This window comes from Sander vitreus, chromosome 24, assembly GCF_031162955.1.
Source record: "Sander vitreus isolate 19-12246 chromosome 24, sanVit1, whole genome shotgun sequence".
Taxonomy (NCBI): Eukaryota; Metazoa; Chordata; class Actinopteri; order Perciformes; family Percidae; genus Sander; species Sander vitreus.
The window spans coordinates 4,502,196-4,518,133 of record NC_135878.1 but is presented as its reverse complement, the minus strand read 5'-3'; the positions used below and the strand labels follow the sequence as shown (position 1 = coordinate 4,518,133).

The window sequence follows — 15,938 nt, the reverse complement described above, 5'->3', positions numbered from 1 at the left end:
TTTCTCCCTCAGGTTTGATTTAACACACATAGCTGACCACTCCTTTTTGTCACACAATCAAAAATTGCAGATGTTGAACCTGGTTTGAACACACCAACACGTTTCGAGAGCTGTCCCTGCACACAGGTGTAAAGGCAACAGAAGCCAGTTTCAGCTCTCTGCAATGCTCTGCATGCTAAATCAAAATCAATACGTTGCTGCCGAATCCTGGTTAAAACTGTTGGAGATGGTCCTTTAAAAGATACACAGTGGGCTTATAGCCAGCTGCTGCTCTCTCCGTCAATAGCAATAACATGCCATGGATTGGTGTATTATAACCAAGTACATTTACTCAAGTACTGTACTAAAGTACAAATTTGAGGTACTTTGCTTGAGTCTTTTCTTTTCATGTCACTTTCTAATTTTACTCCACTACATTTCAGAGAGAAATATTGTACTTTCCACTCCACTATTCATCTGGCAGCCTTAGTTACTAGTTACTATACAAATTGAGATGTATGCACACTAAACACATATAGTTTATAAAAGAAATAAATTAAACTACCCAACAATATAACGGCCTACAAGACGATTAAACCCAGACCTGTTTGGATCGTTTCCAGTTTCTAAAATGTGAAGATTTTTCTGCTTTGAGTACTTTTCCTTGTAATACTTTAAGTACATTTTCCTGAAGCTACTTACACACTTTTACTTAAGTAACATTTTCAATGTAGGACTTTTACTTACTACACTTTACAGTGTGGTATTAGTACTTTTACTTTAGTGAAGGATCTGAATACTCCTTCCACCACTGATGCCATGTCTATTCAAGTTGTGTTCTCCTTTAAGGATCACCAATGTTTTTTTTTCATTGCTTTTCTGCCTTCCCCATCCAAAGTCCTGGAGTGCTTTTTCATAAGGTAGGCACTTTTGGCACCACAGTCACTCTGCTGTACACCTTGACACGCTCAACCATTCAGGTCTCTGCTTGACCTCTTCAGCCAGAATGGATCATGTGTACGAGAAAGAGATTCAGTCATCAGGTGAATATGACCTGACGTATGAGACGCCATACGCGGAGCCCTCAGACCTGACAGCAGAGTATGAGAACACTGGGACTCGACGAGTACCGGCTCCCCCTTCTCTCCCAACACCTCACCATCCCACGGAGGAGAGGAGAGGCAGTTCCTCTTCTTCCTCATCCTCCTCATCTTCCTCATCTTCCTCACATGCCGAAGATGAAGAGAAAGGGGAGAATGAGGACTTGAATAGGGAGGAGGAGAAAGAGGAAGAGGTGATGACAATGGTGGAGGAGAGCAACAAAGGGATGAATTGGGAGAGGGGGTCTCCACAGGCGGAGGAGGACAGGGGGAACTCATCACGCAGGTCCTCATCTTCGTCATCATCGTCTTCATCAGCCTCTGTGAAGCAGGAACTTGAGGAGAAGGCAGAGCCTGATAAGGATGTACCTACAGTACAACTTTTTGTTAAGGTAGGGGATTTACTACATTATGAGATTTCCAAATTGAGTTCAGTGTAATCTCTGTGACACTTCATGGTATGTGTGTGGTCACATGCATAGCAAGCACATCATGTGCAGGTTGCATGCTCAAATTGACAACCTTTCTTTGAACTAAGTTGTAGGCCTCATAAAGCTCAGTCATAATCACATTCATATCAGTTGCTTATGAAGTCTGCAAGGTCACTGAGTATGTCCTAAAGTGTGTGTGCACATGTGTCATACAGCATGTGTGGGCGTGTATACGGGAATCTGATTGTGCTACATCCAGAGTTGGACATTGTTGTACTTAATGTGCTATTGTTTGGGCCCTTATACCTCCATGTGCTGTTCATTCACACCCCCTTCTATTTATATATATTATAGGGCATCATGTTTAGTCATTTCTGTGTGTGTGTGTGTGTGTGTGTGTGTGTGTGTGTGTGTGTGTGTGTGTGTGTGTGTGTGTGTGTGTGTGTGTGTGTGTGTGTGTGTGTGTGTGTGTGTGTGTGTGTGTTGTTCTGGTTCTAAATATAAGTCAAGTTGAACTTACAAGAATGTTCTGTGCCTCAGTGCCGGGATAGCTGGGGATGGTTGCTGTCAGATGGCCTTGTGAATTCATGTGTGTGTGTGTATGTGTGTGTGTGTGTGTGTGTGTGTGTGTGTGTGTGTGTGTGTGTGTGTGTGTGTGTGTGTGCATTCACTGAGGAACGCTGTGGGATTTGATCAAAAGCTCTGGGAATAATTAAGCAAGTGGACCTTGCATTTTGTATATTTACTACACACAGTGCAGTACGTGTTTCCAAGGTCAAGTATCAATCTTCAGGCTCAAACAAGAAAGAAATATATGAAAAACTGAAAATACAGATAATAGAATGAAGCTCCATACAATACATTAACATGCACAAAGAGCCTCAGCTAAGGACCATAAAGGGAGTACATTCATTAACTGATTGTGTTACTTGTTGCCATTTTACAATAGGAGGATGGTATTTAATAAACAGCTACTGACTAAACTGATAAATGACGCCCTCAAGCATCAACTACAACCTGGCAAAGCACAGGTGGGGATGAGATCAAGGCCACAACACAACACGGCTTTTGACAGATCAATAGGCTGAGCTTGATACCACGTTTTATCAAGGTGACACTCTGTACACGCCATGCCATTAAGCTGCTCTTTTGCTCTCGGGAGAGTTGTGTGTGTGTGTGTGTGTGTGTGTGTGTGTGTGTGTGTGTGTGTGTGTGTGTGTGTGTGTGTGTTTAGCTAAGTGTGTTGGTTGGTGGGCTATCTATCTATCTACCTGTATCTATGTATCCATGCTGAACATTGTACCTCCACACCCAAACGCTCGCACTCTAAATTAATTTATTACATAATCGGCACATTCCACACTAAAGTCCAGTTGCACTGGAGTATACAGAGATCATAAATTTGAAACTACAACCACATAATTTATAGCAATATCACGCTGAGGTTATTGCAGTAGAATAAGAGTGACTGAGGTCCTCTGTTGGCCGCACAAAGCCCAGCAGTTCCAAACTATTTTAATTCTGATCAAAATCCCTTTAAAAACAACTTTATTAACATTAGCAACTACAGACATAGTGGATTACTCTAACAACCTTTTAAAAATGGTTTATCAACATTTATAAGATGGCTAACTTTTGCTGGTGGCTTATTAGAAATTGAGAAAACCTTTTGGAGTAATAAGTTCTAAGTAATTAAAGAGCTAGCTAAAAAAAAGGAGGAGGATTTCCCATAACCTGGCAACCTAAATGTTATTCTTATCGATGGTTTATATAACTGATGTAGAAAACATTTGTAAATTATTTATTGACCATTATAAAGTTATTAATTACAGCGCCTTAAACCTTTATAAATGTTGGTTTCATTAGAAAGGGTATTGACATTTTAATTTATTCTTTATTAACTGAGCAATACAATTTCCCTTTAAAATGGGTCACAATTCTCTATGCTCAATCATTCCCTTAAACAGCTGGGCACTGTAGTTTTTAGCAAACATTAACCAAACAGAAGGGAAGTAGTGCATTTGTTAGGGACCATTTTCAGCCATGAAATAATCTACATTTGGTGCTCTAGCAAGTATTTACAGCAGCAGTATGGTGTGTATGTGGGATCAAGTCAAAATAAACTACAGTGCCCATGTTTCCCATAATAAAGGAACAGTTTTAGTCTTCAGACTCAGGCTGAGAATTCCCAGCATGGGACCCATGAGTGCTGATGAGTCTGAGAAGAAGACGATGACTCTCGATGATTCAAAGTCACCCAGTTGTGTTGTCAATCAGAGCTGTAAGAGATGAGAGGGACAGGGCACCCTTGGGTGACTTGCTCTGCCCTCCCCCTCCCCTCACCACATTAATGCTTTCCATGACACCCATCCCCACCCAAGGGGGTTATTTTTGCCTGACACTGTCACGCCCACACACACACACATACACACACTCACAGACTCTCTCTGTCACTGGCGCACGTCCTCAGCTGACACTCTAATGAGCGGCTATGGGACCAAGCGGACTTCACCGCATGGACCTGGAGTAGAATCTGCTGTAAACTGACACGGCACACACACACACACACACACACACACACACACACACACACACACACACACACACACACACACACAAACAATACATCTACACACTTGTAGAAACAAAACACACAAGCAGAGCGGGTTTTTCTTGACCATGACGGATACTGCAGCCGAGGAGGACAAGGACCCTGATATTGAGCTATTTGTCAAGGTGGGGTATGTGTGTTTTGGTGTATAGATCACAAGCTGACACTAGATCAGTTTTCTTCTCACCTCTAAATTACTTTTCTGTACTAACTTTACCATCTTACCTTCCATTCTGCCTGTAATAAAATAAGTTTTTTGTTGCTGTTGAAGTCAAGTCAAATTAAAACTGCAGATGCTCACTATATAATCTGTAAAGTGTGTTAGTGTGTGTGAATGTTGGGGGTGGCTCCTTTAAGTGTGTGCATACCATGTTGTTGTTGTGTGCTGATTTTCCATGTGTTAACCTGACACCCACGTGCATAGACAATCTCTCTCTTTCTCTCTCCCAATGAATTATTACTTGGGTCCTTTCAGTATTGAGAGCAGCAGCTTTACATGATCTGAAGTTATGATAAAATATGTGTTTGGTATGTATCTGTAGGTATGCCTGTGTGTATTTACTGTATGCACAGGTTTTAGCATGTCCCTTTGCTGATCAACACAGTCTAGATATATTGCTCTCTTATGTCACTTTTGCCAGTCCATATTGTGTTAAGGATGGGAGTGTGACAGCCCGCTGAGTCTACTGCATGTGCACTCTTTTACATGTTTGATTACTTGTAAGTTACCGACATATTTATAATGAACAATCAGTTAAATATTTTGAAACAAGAAAATATTTAAAGGAACACGGTTTTTTTTGCAGAAAGTTAGATGAGGAGACTGATACCTCTCTCATATCAGTACGCTAAATATGAAGCTTAGCTTAGCATAAGGATTTGGGGAACGATCTAGCACTAATTAAAAAGTTATCAAGTTATATCTTGTTTGCTTAATCTGTATAAACCCAAAGTGTGAAATATAAGTGTGGATTGATTTGTTTCAATGCTGTGCATACTGGGACCTTTGGAACAAGCCAGGCTAGCTGTTTCCCTGTGCTTACAGTCTTAATGCTAAGCTAAACTAACTGGCTTCTGGCTCTGCCTTCCTATTTAACGTACAGACCTGAGAGTGGTACTTGTCGGTACGCGATCTGTGACTTAGATTAGAAAATGAGCAATATCGGATCGCGCATGCGCATAACGGAACGTGCAGGCAGCACAGATCGCGTACCAACAGTATTCATTTTCTAATCTAAGTCTTGGCAAGAAGTTAGTATGAGTCTCTTTACACATATTTGCTAAACCATTTTTGAATGCATGATACACACTTTCGTTGCATGACAAAACAGTTTTAGTGCAACTGATTTAAAATGTCTAACGGTAATGAAACATTCACTAATTTGCAATTTCACTTGCACACATTCAGCAATGGCTGAATAGAAAGGTATGCTTCATTCAAATTTTTAAAGCAAAACAGCACGATTTACATGATTTCTAGTAACTGGGCTGAATGTATTTTCTGTATAAAACAGAAAATGTAAGATTAGATGACTGGACTTGTTTCCTCAGAAATTTCAGAAAAAATAGATCACACCTATGTTTAAAGTTCAGTGAAAGTGTGTGTCTTTTTGGATTGACGGGACAGTTGTTGTTTTTTGATTTCCATAGCTAATACACTGCTACAGTATTGTACAGTAGGACACGCACGCCCACACAGGCATTGAAGCGGCTAATGGAAGCAGTGTGGATTATTCATGTTGGACTCTGTGTCTCATTACATTACAGTGTCCTATTGCACCTTTGTGCGCGGACACACATACACACACACACACACACACACACACACACATGCACACATGCACATATTGATACTACTGATCATATGCCAATTATAAATGTGTGTACGTATACACACAGACCCAACCTCAAACCCACCACTTCAAACTAAAAAGCACTGATTCTTCTTCCTCTCTAATTGATTTGTCAGTGGTGTGTGCGTTGTGTATCTGTGTGTGAACCAGTTTCTGTTTTAGAATGCAGTTTGTGTGGGTATCCCTGTCAGTGTGTTTGTGAATGAGCGTGGGCCTGTATGAGGCAGTTTGTGTTTGTCTCCATTTCTATAGCAGTAGCCTATTAGTGTGTTACCATATTTGTGTGTGTGTGTGTGTGTGTGTGTTTACAGGCTGGGAGTGACGGGGAGAGCATCGGAAACTGTCCCTTCTCTCAGCGCCTCTTTATGATCCTCTGGCTGAAAGGTGTAGTCTTCAATGTCACCACTGTCGACCTCAAGAGGTAATAATAATATCATATTGTATTGTATGTATGTTGTCTTTGCATAGGGGTAGAATAATAATCTCATTGTTGTGTAATTTCACTGTGAGGCAAATTTTTTTTATTACTTTCATGTTCTGTACGTGCACTTCAAAAAACAAAAGTACAGTGACAATTTTTTAGCATATGCAGTTGTTTAAAGTATTGCATGGACCTATAAACACAACATCCCATAACTCACTGTTTTTATTAAGCAGTTAACAGATAGCTTTAATTATGCATTTTATGCATTTAATTATGCTCTGGCCCTAAGTGCTGCTTTGACAAATACATAAAGGTAATGAACAAAATCTCAAAGGGTCACATTTAAAAAAATACTTCACTTAAAAGAGTAATTGTGGTTGGGAAATGAGGCCCAGTGTTAGCAGCAACAGCAACCGTGGCTGAATAGACGAAGAAAAAAGGATCATGAGCTGTTAGGTGTAATATTGAAATAGCATTTCATTACAGATTTATATAAGAGGTTGTAAAAATGATTCCACTCTGATTAGGAAACCGGCTGACCTGCACAACCTGGCCCCAGGGACACACCCGCCCTTCCTCACTTTCCAGGGGGAGGTTCTCACTGACGTCAACAAAATAGAAGAGTATCTGGAGGAGATGCTGGCTCCACCAAAGTAGGCATCTTGCACTGATAAACACACACAGAATAAAGGAAATAGGGAGTCACTTCCTATTTACACCATGTTCCTGTTTTGTAGGTATCCCAAACTTGTAGCAAAGAATCGGGAATCAAACACAGCAGGAAATGACATTTTTGCCAAGTTCTCCGCTTACGTCAAAAACACTAGACCGGATAAAAATCGAGGTAAGCAAGCTGTACACAGGCATACGCATACATCTATTATAATCCAAATAGACATTCTGGTTTATCAACTTTGATGACCTTTTCACCTGGATATATGTTTTATGTGTGTGTTCCAGCTTTAGAGCAGAATCTAAACAAGTCCCTGGCCAAGCTGGATGAGTATCTGATGAGCGCACTACCTGACGAGGTTCAGGCGGGACACCACAGGGGCGAGGGAGAATCCAAACGCAAATACCTGGATGGAGACGAACTGACGCTGGCTGACTGCAACCTTCTGCCCAAACTTCATGTTGTCAAGGTGACCTGCTTTGGATTGGTTTAGTTTAGCTCATTTGACTTTGAATTGTGCCTTGACAGAACTGTTACAATAACTGGTTTTCCGCAGGTGGTTGCGAAGAAATACCGGAACTATGACATCCCGTCTGAATTCAAAGGGTTGTGGCGTTACCTTGGCAACGCCTACAACCGAGATGAGTTCATCAACACGTGTGCAGCCGATGTGGAAATCGAGCTCGCCTATAAGGACGTTGCTAAGAGGTTGGGAAAGTGAATGCATCACTAACACAGTCACTGTTGTACCTTTATCTCTTTTTAGAATATCTACTAAATCATACTTCTGACACACAGCACAGATACACACTCTTTACAAAGCATGTGTCGTTTGTAACACCAATGTGCTGAAATGTGGTTAAATGTAGTACATTGATGTGGTGTCTCAAAGAAAAGACGAATGATTTGTCTTTTTTTTTTTTAAGTTGCTAAGTAGCATCTCAAGTCTTATGCCTCTGTAATAATACTGACCATAAAACAAAGGCTGAAATTGTTTGGTCATGGTGATGATTCTGCTGATAATTCTCAAAACAAATTACATGATTTATAATGAGGAAAAAAGTTTGCAATTGACTGTAAACCCCTCCCCCCGAGCAGTGATTGTCAAATCATAGCTTAGCAACTGTAACTATGCTCGGCGGGCCTGTCAAACATTGGGTTGTTGAAGTGGTGGGGCTGTGAAGTGAGATTTAAATTCCGCATGTAAAGAGTTTGGAGGTGTCATTTCTTTAGCTTTTCCAAAAGCAGTAACAAAAGAGCAAAAGTGTAAGGAATGGATTAAACAGTGTTTATCTGCATTAAAGGGATGGTTCGGAGTGATTTCACCTATAGGGTCCTTTGCACCATGACCTCGAGCCAAATACCCCTGCCTTTCCTTGGTCTAACATTGGGCGAGTTAGTGCTATCAGCCGAATGGCTTAGTGCAGGTGCTAATGGAACCACATATTTTTGTTGTATCTCTTTTCAGTGTTGTAGTTTGTAGACGGTCCCTAAGCACTCGTCTTACTGCCGTCTCACCACCGTCTCACCACTGGCTGCTCGTAGATACCAAAGCCATCAGGCAAGTGCTATTTAAATAAACTCCTGGTGTACTTACAAACTTTCCAATGCCTCGTTTGGTACCATTCTGGGCATTATTAGTGGGGTAATTTACGAGATATACCTTTGGTTTCATTAGTGCCTGCACTAAGCCATTCGGCTGATAGCGCTAACTCAATGTTAGACCAAAGAAAAAAAAGCTTCTGGGGGGTGGGGGGCTCGAGGTCATGGTGCAAAGGTGAAATTACTCCGAACTATCCCTTTAACGTGCTGTGCCAGAACGGAAAGCTTGACAGGCGTAGCAAAAGCAACTAAGGATAGTGGGGCCTAACGAACGGTCAATTGGAGATGTCAAAAGTTAAAGGGGAAAAATAAAATTCAGTTGCTAACAGCAGATCCCCAGTCAGCCAATGTTTGAGCTCTACTAAAGTATTAGCCTTTCTGCTTCTTAAACCCTAATAATTTACCTTGTGAATTTACAGATGTAAGAAGAAAAATGGTACGCATAAAGCAGGGTTTGATTGACCTGTCCTCTTTTTTTCTGTGGAATGGATGATGTTGTATTACATTGCAGAGTCGAATTCATAGACAATAAAGTGTTGTTGGGAAAGCCGGTTGAGAATGTGTTTCAGCCAAATTAATTTGTCTTTTATTGGAGGCAGCATCAGCTTTGTAGCCTTTAGATATATGGTGTCTCACTTCTTTTCACAAAGAGGCAATGATTGAATGATTGACTTTTACAGTGTTACACCACAGTTTATGACTGATCCTTGTCTGGTCTCAGTGTAATTCAGATTAAAACTATACTTTCAATCAGATAAATCAGCCTGTAGTGAAAAGAAAAAGCACCCGAACGAAGCAAAGTTTACCCCAGCTGTTTTGTTGTCATGCAATGTTAATCATGATTGCTTTTGTGGGAATCAAGCTCTCCTCCTGCCTTAAGCTCTTTATGTACAGTGAATTATATATGTCTGAACATAATATGAATGTGAATTATTAATGTCATCAAAGGACTTGCCCTTTATACTGCCCCATAGAGCTGTGTGATAATATCATAAACTTCATATTTCTGTAAATGACTGTAGCTCAACTGTATTCATATTCCTTCTGATATTAGAACCATGAACCCACTGTGTATATGTCGCTTATTTGAATAATAAATCTATTTTCTCAGAGACTGAGCTTGAGAGTTGTGTTTTTTTCCCCCACTGGAAAGTGTCTCATTGATGTATAAGTGTGGTATACACTGGATATTGAATGTGTCTCTCCCATTTTATTGTGTTACATAGTGCAAGAAAGCTTTGTTGCTGATTTGTTTATGTAAAAACATATCTAATATATTGAATTTTGAATACTCATGCTGAGCCAGTTATTTTTAGCCATTTAAAAATATTTATCCTGACCTCTGACAATCACAGGTCATTCGTGAATAGGCAGGAATAAACAAAGGGAAACCTTAAATGCAAGGACCAAGGAACCACGTGGCTGTGTACACAGCTTCTTTTTTTCACCCTTTGCTTACAGTGTTTGTTATCTGCTCACAGCAGGTTCCCTATCTCCCTGTCAGCCGATTTTCCTGCCTCACCCCAGAAGGTTCATTCTATATCCACGTCACAGTTTTATATTTTAATGTTCTGAATACTAGTATAAATATCAGGCTTCCCTAACTTTAGATCTAATTCCCACAATAATTACCAGCTGTGTCATGTCATTGCAAGACAATATTACCATGCACCCTAAAAATTTCAGCAATGGTTTATTTATTTTGTTGTGCTTTTAAGAAATGCACAACCTAATGCGTCTTCTAAACTGATTCGCTGGATTACAGCATCTCTACATAGAAATACAAGGGGCCCATTGCTGTGAGGTCTAAAGAGCCTGTATCATCTGACAGCCAGCAGATGGCAGTAAACACAAAGCTTTTATAGGTCTGTGACAGCATGACCATATAGTTAGGGACCGTCCCGTTTTATCCTGTCTCCCCTTTCTCCAGCAGCAGTGGCAGCAAAGATGGTCAGACACTGTCCTGTGACTCCCATGACTGTCCCGGGACAGTCAGGCACTGTTCCGTACACTGTCCTGTGACTCCATGACTGGACACAGGACAGTGTCTGGGTATCACAGGACAGTGTCTGGGTATCACAGGACACTCCTCAGGACACTACTAACAGGACAGGACAGTTTTTTCTGCCACTGCTTCTCCCTTTCTGTTTAACTACCTTGATGTACCATGGCACACATTTATATCCATTTACAGGCATGGTAGTAATTGAAGATTAAAGCAAGCTTCAGCTAAGTTAGCAAGTAAGATAATGTGTTCATAAAGCAAAACAGATTTAAATACCCACTCTGTTACAACTCTCTCTGGTTTCCATTATCCTTCAGCAAAGAAGAACGCGAGAATGGAATATAATAATGTCATTAAATTATGTTTGTTTGATGTCTTGAGACCTTATTGCTGTGACAGATTCTTAAAATTGTTGTGACAGATTCTTAGAAAGCTGCTTTTCTGGAAGTATCTTATCTTAACACTACAGAATTTGCTTTACTAGTTTTTGTAGTGAAGAGTGCTTAACTTTATTTTAACTTTATTTAATGCGTGGCTCACATCACACATCACAACTCATAGAATCAACGGTGGAAGAAGTTTTCAGATCCTTTACTTAAGTAAAAGTAACAAACCACACTGTAAAAAAATACTCTTTTACAAGTTAAATTCCTGCATTGATAATGGTACTTAAAGCCCATCTTGCAGGGTTTATTTTCTAACGAATTTGCGCAATTTGCTTGTTGGTAATAAACATTTAAACTGTTACCCAACAACATAAAATACAAAGGATATCACAAAACGGAATAAAATACGAAAAAGTAGTACTATTTTACAGCGGTTTGCAGTGATTCTCTTTTCCCCCACAATGCATTGCATTACGTCACATTTGGGAGACGACAGATGAAAGCCCCGTCTCGGTTCACTGTCTATGGTCTCGGTCTGTGCCACTGGTCTTGCAAAACATGGCTTTTGGTCTTGACCAAGTCCATGTGTCTTTATTATGTGTATAATAATATTGGAGGGAAAGTGAAACACAGCTTGGATGCTGTTCAGCTTTTCACAAGTTTAGACAGCTAGCTACGCCGACGTTTGCTAACGTAACGCAACAGCGTTAGCCTAGACTGCTAGCTATGTAAATATTACAACTGCCTTCGGAGTTTCCTATATCTGCATCCACGTTGTCAACGTAAGACCTGTGGCGTTAGTGCTCCTTTTGTACCATAATTTTATTGAATGAAATGTTAAGCTTCGCCAGCTACTTCAGCAATCGGCAGTAGTTTCGAGCGAGCTAACCACGACAGTATTGTCACCCACAATCAACCGCTGCTGCTAAAAGCAGTCAACCTGCAGTGTTGTTTGAAATAGAGACACTTGTGGATGTGTTAGCTGTCGTGGTTAGCTCGCTGAAACTACTGCCGAAGTAGCTGGCTGGCTACGCAACGTTAGCTAATTCCGCTAGCATGCGTACAGGCTAACTGTAGCCAGTTAGTTTTGTGTGTAACGTAACAAATTCCCACCCATCTCGTAGGAGTGAAGCTTAACATTTCATTCAATAAAATTATGGTACAAAAGGAGCACTAACGCCACAGGTCTTATGTAGATAGACGCAGATATAGGAAACTACGAAGGCAGTCGTAATATTTACCTAGCTGTCTAGGCTAACGCTGTTGCGCTAACGTTAGCAAAACATCGGCGTAGCGTTAGCTAGCTGTCTAAACTTGTGAAAAGCCGAACAGCATCCCTGTCCAAGTAATAAACAAACACTAGGCAAATATGTTGTTACTGGAGCTAGTAGGCTACCATCAAAACGTGAGATATCTAATCAAAAATGTGTTTACAACGTCGGGGGATTTCACAGGTGGGACTGGAAAGTTAGCCCATAGCTAGCATGATGCCTTCTATTTCTAAATCTAGATAAGTTTACCGGTACTTATCTGAACTAACGACATGATCACTGTCACTAAATATAAAGAAAACATTGACTTTCACTTGGTGCTATTCACTGACAGTAAAAACACCTCTTCCTCATCCCAGTCAGTCACCATAGTTCCAGTACTAGGCTGAGGCACGTCTCCCCAACGTGACGTCATCACCGAATTGCGTTAAAAAACCCACTAATACCAAAAACGACAAAAACTGGCCTTTAACACTATTTGGAGACATTTTTAACAATGACATACATATGTTGAGTGCTTTATGTACCTATTAATCAACAGTGGTGGTTAACCTGCAACATGGGCTTTAAATTGCTAAATGCAGTACTGTAGTAGAACCTAATGCAGATTATTAGCTCCTGTAAGTGTTCTACTATTACATTAGATCCTAAATGCAGATGTATTGATGTAATGTTAGCAGCATTTTACTGTGTAGCTGGTCAAGGTGGAGATAATTTAGTTGTTTAATAACAAAACATCACATGTTATAAGCTCATCATATCTTTTAATATGGAAACATCTTAATTTGTTAAGTAAAGCTGTCAAATAAATGTTGTATAAAAACGTACAATGTGTATTTCTGTATTGCACTGTGTATTGTAAATGCTCAGGTTCAGGCAAGGTCACACAATAATTATTAGACCTCTTTATAAAACAAACGTTTAACAAGAAATAAATGCATTTACATTTGTCTAAAATTATCATCCAAACACATGTCAAATTGCATTGACATCTATAGGATCTTTGTTTTCTATCCCACCCAAAAGGGGTGCGGCCTTGACGTTTTGCGAAGTACTAGTAGCCTATAGCCTGCCGCATGTGCTGGTCTGATGTACGTTTTCTTGGGGGGTGTTAACATGCAGACGCTCCCTAAACTGCCACTCGCTTTCTGCAAGTGGGCAGAGCAAACGGAGGCTCGTGCGCTGTGGCTGGCTGAAATCATTCCAGTCTGCTCAACGCAGCGACGTCTCCACTCGCTCTTTCCCTGGATTTTGAGTGCTTATACCACCCGTATATCATCACCGTGGGCTACCGACAGAAACCATTAAAAAGGTAAGCCCCTTTCTGTGAGTGTAGCACCTCCGAAGCTCGGTTTCTGCCTCATTGTTAAGGGAATAACGCTGGAAGAAGAGGCGCAGTGTTGTAGCTGTGTGTGCTCGGGAGTGGGCGACTTGTCATTGCGGCGTTGCGTGTTTTGTGTTTTGTTGTGAAATGTGTGGTGGTCGACCGAAGCAGCTAGCCTCCTCAAGCCTCAAAACAAAGCTAATATAGCCAAAAATGGGGGTAGCTTGCTTGTTAGTCGGCTAGCCACATTAAAGCGATCCTGGTTGGTAATAGAGCTGAAAAGCTAACGTCAACGCTAGCTGAGTTTTTACAGCCAGTTAAGGGAATCGGAACGTAAATCGCCGCAGAGAGCAGGGGGTCCTATTGTTATTAACGTTACATGGCCGGGTTCAGCTAGCTTGTAAAATAAGTGATAGTAACACAGTGTAATACTGTAGACACGGATGGCGTACCCGCACAGTCTCTCTGGCAGGATAACATCATTGTGTCCGGAGCATGTCTCGAACAGGTTGTTAAGAATAACGTTCAACTTGTCTTGGTTATAGTGCCAATTTACAGTAGTACTTCGTTAATGGTGTGCCTCTAAATGATCTAATGAGAATCTGTATTGTCTCTACAATATCAAGAAGTGCTCTTAGCTATGTTTTAGCGTTTATTACCCTTATGTCTACAATATTCACCAAGGAGAAATCAGGTGACATTTACAGCTGCACTGTCAGTGTGCCAGTAACAGAAACATTCTTCCTGCTGACAGTGGTGCACTTACTTGTATCTTACAACAGTTTTAACAGACACAGTGTGATACAACAGTAACCAGGCATTTCACCTTGTTATATGCAAGCCAGAGAGATATATTTGCTCGGGGTTTTTCTTTCAGCTTCCAGAGATGATGTTGCGTTTTGGTGGCACCGACTCAGGCTGCGGAAGTTAATCATGTGAATTCATGCCTTGTAGGCCCACAGCGTCTTCTTTGGAAATACCTGGCTGGAAAAAGTGTAGGACCTGTAATTTTGACCAGCATTACCTGTTTTGAAATGAGCCTTGGGGACATTATTTCCTATAGCCGAAACATTTAATTATGGTAGAGTTGAATGCCAAGGTTATTATATTCTTCATGTTTTACAACTGTTTATTGATGACTAGCAAATTAGTAAAAGCTAAAAAAAAATAAAAAATAAAATCAGTCAGTGACAAACATATAGGGAGATTAATGAGTTTTAGTTCCTGTTCTGGTGGCTCACTGCTGAAGCACTTATCTCACCAGTGGAGTCCAGTAATTTTCGGTCTGCACCATGAACAGTCTCATGTAATTAGGTTATGACATGCTGATTTGATGTGATTATAAGAGATGTATCTTGTGTCATTGTCATGCAGGCTGCAAATGTGTACTTTCAACAAGAAGCTTGTCAAAACGGCTTTAAAGATGCTTGTAATTTGGTTTTGGTAGTGGTTAGCAACACAGGACAACTTTCCCTACTGGGACAGTAGAGTATGTCCTATGTTATTTAATGTGACCCAGCAAAAACGTCCCTGCTCCCTACTTATGATCCTCAAGTAAATGCTGAGTATAGTGACCATCCACCAAGGTGAGCCCCTGTCTTTATAAAGCGCTCTTTCAGCCACCTTTTTTTGCTGGAGCTCTTGGGATTATAAATCCTGAGGAAAAGGAGCTTTGGGAGGGGGGTTGGGGTTGTGTTGGTGGTCTAGGGTGGAAAGCCAGCAGAGGCAGTGGAGGGATGAAGGAGGAGCGATTGAAGATGGAGGGAACGGGGAGAACTGGGCTGTGGTGATGGATGCCATGCAGGGAAGTGGAACACTTGGCCTTTCTGTGATTTTTAAAGGACTCCTGTTCCCTCAGCACAAACACGCCTACACATACACCTAGAGCTGTAACAATTCCAAATGTTGCAGTACAATTAATTGTCTCAGAAAAAAATTGCCATTTAACAATATAATTGTCTCTTTCAGTCAAATTTTTTTAAAATATTTATTTATTCATTATTTGGTTATATCACTGTTATGTGACACAGATAATGTAATAACATTAATACACAGCCTATGAAGTAAACGCCTCTTTATTATCATAAACCATTTTTTCTAACTGTACCCCACCCCCCCTTGTCATTTTTGTTGCTATGAACATGTATAGGGTCAAGTGCCAACAACTAGCATAGCTTTAGCTCAACAGTTCGACCAATAATCACTTAGATAATTACAATTTGGCATATCTAAACAAAATCAACAATTACCATCAACAGTCATACCCCTTAGGACCTTAG

General features: G+C 40.6%; 2 protein-coding genes across 3 annotated transcripts in view; both read left to right on the top strand.

Annotated features, from left to right (window-relative positions):
* The first annotated feature begins 943 nt into the window (after positions 1-943).
* Positions 944-9,787, top strand: clic5a (chloride intracellular channel 5a). Of its 2 annotated transcripts, none has more exons than XM_078243476.1 (6): positions 944-1,471; positions 6,286-6,395; positions 6,926-7,051; positions 7,136-7,242; positions 7,359-7,540; positions 7,628-9,787. In XM_078243476.1, exons 1-6 carry the CDS (start codon positions 986-988, stop codon positions 7,790-7,792), a joined length of 1,176 nt encoding a protein of 391 aa, XP_078099602.1. In that variant the 5' UTR covers positions 944-985; the 3' UTR covers positions 7,793-9,787. The 2 variants fall into 2 exon arrangements, with proteins under 2 accessions (XP_078099602.1, XP_078099601.1); XM_078243475.1 differs by lacking the exon at positions 944-1,471 and adding an exon at positions 3,993-4,246.
* Positions 9,788-13,458: 3,671 nt separating this feature from the next.
* The window catches only part of mgat5 (alpha-1,6-mannosylglycoprotein 6-beta-N-acetylglucosaminyltransferase), an 82,239-nt gene continuing 79,759 nt past the window's right edge, over positions 13,459-15,938 (top strand). Inside the window, exon 1 of the mRNA XM_078244092.1 lies at positions 13,459-13,647. The gene's annotated coding sequence lies outside the window, so the exon portion shown is untranslated. The remainder of the gene's footprint in view (positions 13,648-15,938) is intronic.

Bases quoted from the DNA above. Each gene is read 5' to 3' on its own strand.
- clic5a (XM_078243476.1), top strand. From the start codon at position 986: ATGGATCATGTGTACGAGAAAGAGATTCAGTCATCAGGTGAATATGAC. The intron at 1,472-6,285 runs GTAGGGGATTTA...GTGTGTTTACAG, and splicing joins CAGTACAACTTTTTGTTAAG to GCTGGGAGTGACGGGGAGAG. The intron at 6,396-6,925 runs GTAATAATAATA...CACTCTGATTAG, and splicing joins ACCACTGTCGACCTCAAGAG to GAAACCGGCTGACCTGCACA.